Raw genomic sequence first — 6,000 nt, 5'->3', positions numbered from 1 at the left:
ATATATATATATATATATATATATATATATATATATATAATATGATGCATTCACTTTTTAATGAAATCGAAGATTTGCTCTGGGTTTAAAAGGTCTGCTGATATAACATAAATGGAGGCTGAGGACAATTCATCTCCCGCAGGGATGTTTGTGTTTACTGTGCAGTTCAGAACTCATTGCTCTTTTTTTTTTCTCTCACACACACTTTTTTCAGGCCACATATGCGTATATGAAAGCTGCTTACCTCAGCATGATGAGTCGTGAGGAATGCCAGCCGTTCGGGGAGAATGAGGTGGCTTTGTTTAGGTAATGGCAAGGGAATGTGTGCTTGAGCGTGTATGTTCATGTTTGTTCATAAGAGAATGTAATCACATGATTAAATATAATTCTATAAATCGGACAACATGACTATCAGATCAGGAAAAAGGTCATTTATATCATATACAGCCTGTACTGTAATGTCATTCAGTTCAAACAAACGTTGCAAAAGACCAAATATTTTATCTATATTTTAGCCCATCCTCTTGCAAATATAAAATGGACATTAAATGTACTTTACTGTATTAATACAAACTGTGATCTGTTTGGCACTTTTCAGGCAAGTTCCCAGTCTGAAGCAGAAAATAGCTGGGAAGTCATTGCCCACAGAGAAGTTTGCCATCAGAAAAGCTCGACGCTATAATACAGATAATGCTATTCCTCTTCCTGCACCTCCATTGGTCAGTGTTCAATTTTATACAGATTTTACTGTCTGTATTTATTTGATACTGCAAGTGTCTTTTTGCATAGTTCACACAGGATGTCTTCTTGCATCTTTGGCTGTCATGTCATGTCATTTAGAGTTACCATTCAGATGTGTCAAGTCTGATAATGTACATTGGCAATAGTGTACTGCATCTATAAACGGGCTTCCTGTTCTATTCTATTGTGTTTCGTTTTCCTTTTTTGAAGACATCCTGTTTGAAAAGCCCTTTAATTAACAAAGAGTAAGGAATTAGACCATCTTTATTTGTGTAATGCCACTGCAAAACAAACAAAGGGAAACACCTGGACGAGACGCAGTCTAAAATTCATACTCATTGTGAGGGTATGTTTGCACGATAGGAGATGATGTATATCTGGAATGGCTACACTGTGATTGGGAAGCACAAGGACCTTACAGAGGGCATGCTGAAGACCCTGGATGAGGCCCAGCAGACGCTTGAGCAACATCCAAGTAAAATCTCTTTCCAAACAATGCAGTACTGCTTATGCCGGTGTCCACTTTTAAAATAATAGTTCACCCAAAAATAATGTAATTATATATTTCCTCATGTCATTTCAAATGATACTTTGCAGCAACGATTAATAATGACCATGAGCACCAAAAAGTATCAGTGTAACAGTGTGTTCCAAAAAAAATCATCCACACAGACACTCTCTGTATCACATTTAGCGTTTTTTTTCTATAACATAACTGTCTCTGTGTGTTTGCCCTCAGGGACCGAGTTCACCACAGATGACCAGTGTGTGGTTAGTCTGCTTAAGGGGCTCTGTCTCAAACACTTGGGTTTCAAGGAAGAAGCTGAACATTACTTCACCCTCGTCCTCTGCAAGTCAGTTTTGCTCTTTTACTGTACAACAAACCTCACTAACTTGAAGAGAAGTGTTTGTGGTTTTTCTTGTGAAGATATGGCCTATTTTCTGGTACTGAATCTACAGAAGGGTAGAGTCTCACTTGTAAAATGATGTGTTCTGTGATTTTACAGCACAGAATAAAAATGTTACATGTTTTAGTCTCCAGTATGTCACAGATAATAGAGAAAATGTTTTAAACATTCTTAAAGATAGCATCACAAATGCTCTCCTTCTGTCTGTCTGTTTGTGTTTGTACTTGTACAGTGAGAGTCAGATTAAATATGACCACTACCTGGTGCCCAATGCACTTCTGGAACACGGTTTACTGTGTTTGGAGCAGGGCAGAATAGAGGAGGCCATCAAACTTCTGGAGACAGCCAAGTAAGTTCAGTCCTGACAGTGATTGTTTTATACCTTTAAGATAGCAATGTACATAATGTGTGGAGTGACCTTGTTTGCAGAGTTGGTGTCAGAATGTATTATCTAAGGGAGCATTTGGAATTTCAAAGCAGGCACAGATTTGCCACTTTACCCTAACTAAATGTAACACTGCTAAAATTACTGGTTGTTTTCATCACAGTCTGAGAGATTGATTCATGGCTTTGTTCGACATGGAAAACTATGCAAACTGCTCAAAAAAAACAATGTTTATACCTTTTGACCTCGCTGTTAAATAAATTAAAATAAAAATGTGTTTTTATTTTAAAATGTATTTTATCATTTTGTATGTAAGTAATTTAATTTCATAATGTCATTTAAAATCAAGTAAAAGTGTATGAAAATAGAAATTATGCTATAAAATTAAATTATACACAGGTTGCATAATTTGTCACAATGGTACATTGCTGTGGATACATTGCTGTGAAATTGGTTTCACTAATTTTGAAACCATTCAAAATTAGTAAAAAAAAAAGTTAAAAGAATTTTGTATTAGGCAACAAAGTAGTATAATTATATATATATTAGAAGTCAAGACTAGATAATTTCAGATTTGATTTGCTTTAATTGTACTGTAAGATGCCATTGTATTCTTATATATATCATTATCCCACCAAAAAAAGTGTGGCATTCAGCATGTTCAGTCATCAACTCAATAAAAACAATTTCACAACTGATTCACAGAATTATTCATTTTATAATCGAGTCGCATATCATGGCTGTTTAACAGATGTAAAACACTCTGACATATGAAGGTTTGGTCTAAATATTATTTTGCTCTGCACAACAGTCACATATTTCACCCTGAAACACTGTGTTTGATCTGATGTGTATTTTATACCTTTATCCTGTTTGATACATGATATACTCAGTTATTGCCTTGTTAGTCTTGAACACTATTAACCATGATTTCTTTGCCAGGCAAAATTACAAAAACTACTCCATGGAATCACGGACTCACTTCCGGATCCAGGCAGCACTACATAAGGCACGAGGCACAGCTGTGAACGGAGACCACTGCTCACCCTCCAGCCCTTAACAGTTGGGGTCATCGCTGGGGTCACAGCAAGCCAAGATCCGGCTTGACGTGGGTTGCCATATGCCAAGAGGAGGTCTAAAAGAGCACATGACTGATCAGACCCAAGCTGAGCTTATAGTGACTAATCATCTTCATTGAATGACACACACGGAGATTATACAGTACATGGACAACGGCTGCATGAATGATGCTGTGTGAGGTGCAGTGCAGTTCACTTAAGACACAGAAGTGACATCATGCTGTTATGATGTCATATAAATAACATTGTGCTGTTAGAATATTGTAAATGTAACATTATGATTAATAATAATAATATAACCCTAGATACAAGTTATATCAGTCCAATAATATTATACTGGTACTTCAGGCTAAACACATTGTCATTCAGAACAAAAGTAAGGCCATCTGTCAATCATATTGGCTGCTTTCGAAGCTTTTGTTGGTAATGCTCTCCACTGTTGGTCACCCTGTGTCATCAGCAGCCTAGACGTGGCTGTGCCTTACAGCTAACTGTTTGATTTGGATTTAAAGCACATGTGCACAAATATTAGTTCACTTTTAATCTTTGGAGTATAAATAGGTTATAAAATAAGCCTATTGTCCAGAGGTTATATGATGAATTGTTCATGGGTTACTCTTTGGTTAGAGTACTGTGGCCTTGTCAAATCTCATGGACAGGATTCCTGTTCTAAGCTTAATTTTTATCACATAACATTGTCTTTGTGTTTCTGTGTACATAATTAGTCTGTTTTAGCAATGTGTTTAAAAAAAAAGAAAACAAGCATCTTCATAACAGCAAATAAGGAATGTAAACTAGAAGTTTTGTGGGTTTAGATTTTTCTTTTTTTAGTATTTATTCACTCTTGTGGCGCCTTTCAAATTTGTCCCGTTTTAAGTGGGCATCTGAATGTGTCTTTTAGAAAGGCAGTCTCCTTCATGTGGACTTGGTCCAGATCGTACTTGAGCTCAAACAAACAAGTCTTTTAGATACATGCAGGACAGGCTGGCATGCCAGCTCTAACCAAAGTGAGGGATGCACTGACAACCACTACAGACTTACACTACGAAGAGAAAGAAAATTTGAGCTGGTTCAGGACAGGGGATTGTACTTTGTTCAGTATATGAATGCTACTTCATGGAGCTTTTCCCTGTAGTTTGTTTGTTTGTTTGTTTTTATTTTATTTAAAATATGTATAAAATAGTACGGAGTTCAACCAACTAAACACAGCTGCAGTGTAGTTTTCAAATGCGGTGGTGTATTTTCAGATGTAGTTTTAATCAGATAGTCCTACACTTCAAGGCTTGTGTTTTATATTAATTTATCCCAGATTAGTTGAATAGTATCCATGGATGTTTGTTCTTCTACAGTGTAATCTGAATAGTGCCTGTTTTATGAGATCCAGTTCTACCAAAGTCAAATTTACATTAAGCAAAAACAATCATCAGCTCATGCTGTAGCCTTGTGTTTGCTCAGAAATTTCACAGGCAATGTGTTTCATGCTGTGCTTCAAATGTGGCAAAACAAAATGTTTGAAAATGAAATATATATGATATATGGGTTTTTCATTGTTATGGCTTTTGTTTCTCATTGAAATTCTTCCTGATTTAGATTGATTTTACAGGCTTTGGGCTATAGAGGTCAGCAAATCCTGTATATGGTGGTGCATGGCTACTGTGTAAACACATTCCTGTAAATACTGAACTTACATTTTCTAATTTAAAATTAAATGATATGATAGCATTCCAAAATACACTTCTTTTGTTTTCCTTATTTGATCTAAGTGGCCTGGCTGCTTAAAGAGATAGTCCACCCAAAAAATTGACATTCTGTCATCATTAATTTTCTTGCATGAAAAACAAAAGGGGATGTTTAGCAGAATGTCAGCCTCAGTTATTGCCTTGTTAGTCTTGAACACTATTAACCATGATTTCTTTGCCAGGCAAAATTACAAAAACTACTCCATGGAATCACGGACTCACTTCCGGATCCAGGCAGCACTACATAAGGCACGAGGCACAGCTGTGAACGGAGACCACTGCTCACCCTCCAGCCCTTAACAGTTGGGGTCATCGCTGGGGTCACAGCAAGCCAAGATCCGGCTTGACGTGGGTTGCCATATGCCAAGAGGAGGTCTAAAAGAGCACATGACTGATCAGACCCAAGCTGAGCTTATAGTGACTAATCATCTTCATTGAATGACACACACGGAGATTATACAGTACATGGACAACGGCTGCATGAATGATGCTGTGTGAGGTGCAGTGCAGTTCACTTAAGACACAGAAGTGACATCATGCTGTTATGATGTCATATAAATAACATTGTGCTGTTAGAATATTGTAAATGTAACATTATGATTAATAATAATAATATAACCCTAGATACAAGTTATATCAGTCCAATAATATTATACTGGTACTTCAGGCTAAACACATTGTCATTCAGAACAAAAGTAAGGCCATCTGTCAATCATATTGGCTGCTTTCGAAGCTTTTGTTGGTAATGCTCTCCACTGTTGGTCACCCTGTGTCATCAGCAGCCTAGACGTGGCTGTGCCTTACAGCTAACTGTTTGATTTGGATTTAAAGCACATGTGCACAAATATTAGTTCACTTTTAATCTTTGGAGTATAAATAGGTTATAAAATAAGCCTATTGTCCAGAGGTTATATGATGAATTGTTCATGGGTTACTCTTTGGTTAGAGTACTGTGGCCTTGTCAAATCTCATGGACAGGATTCCTGTTCTAAGCTTAATTTTTATCACATAACATTGTCTTTGTGTTTCTGTGTACATAATTAGTCTGTTTTAGCAATGTGTTTAAAAAAAAAGAAAACAAGCATCTTCATAACAGCAAATAAGGAATGTAAACTAGAAGTTTTGTGGGTTTAGATTTTTCTTTTTTT

At 36.5% G+C, this 6,000-nt stretch overlaps 1 protein-coding gene across 1 annotated transcript in view; it reads left to right on the top strand.

The window, feature by feature from the left end:
• The window catches only part of ttc39a (tetratricopeptide repeat domain 39A), a 26,164-nt gene extending 21,262 nt beyond the window's left edge, over positions 1–4,902 (top strand). Inside the window, exons 15-20 of the mRNA XM_016228785.1 lie at positions 215–306; positions 599–719; positions 1,105–1,216; positions 1,481–1,595; positions 1,882–1,998; positions 2,977–4,902. Of these exons, the coding sequence (XP_016084271.1) occupies positions 215–306; positions 599–719; positions 1,105–1,216; positions 1,481–1,595; positions 1,882–1,998; positions 2,977–3,094 (675 nt within the window). The 3' untranslated portion in view covers positions 3,095–4,902. The remainder of the gene's footprint in view (positions 1–214; positions 307–598; positions 720–1,104; positions 1,217–1,480; positions 1,596–1,881; positions 1,999–2,976) is intronic.
• Positions 4,903–6,000: the final 1,098 nt, after the last annotated feature.

This window comes from Sinocyclocheilus grahami, unplaced genomic scaffold (genome assembly GCF_001515645.1).
Source record: "Sinocyclocheilus grahami isolate Dianchi unplaced genomic scaffold, SAMN03320097.WGS_v1.1 scaffold16.1, whole genome shotgun sequence".
Taxonomy (NCBI): domain Eukaryota; kingdom Metazoa; phylum Chordata; class Actinopteri; order Cypriniformes; family Cyprinidae; genus Sinocyclocheilus; species Sinocyclocheilus grahami.
The sequence above is the reverse complement of the archived record's forward strand: the minus strand, read 5'-3'. Positions and strand labels throughout refer to the sequence as shown.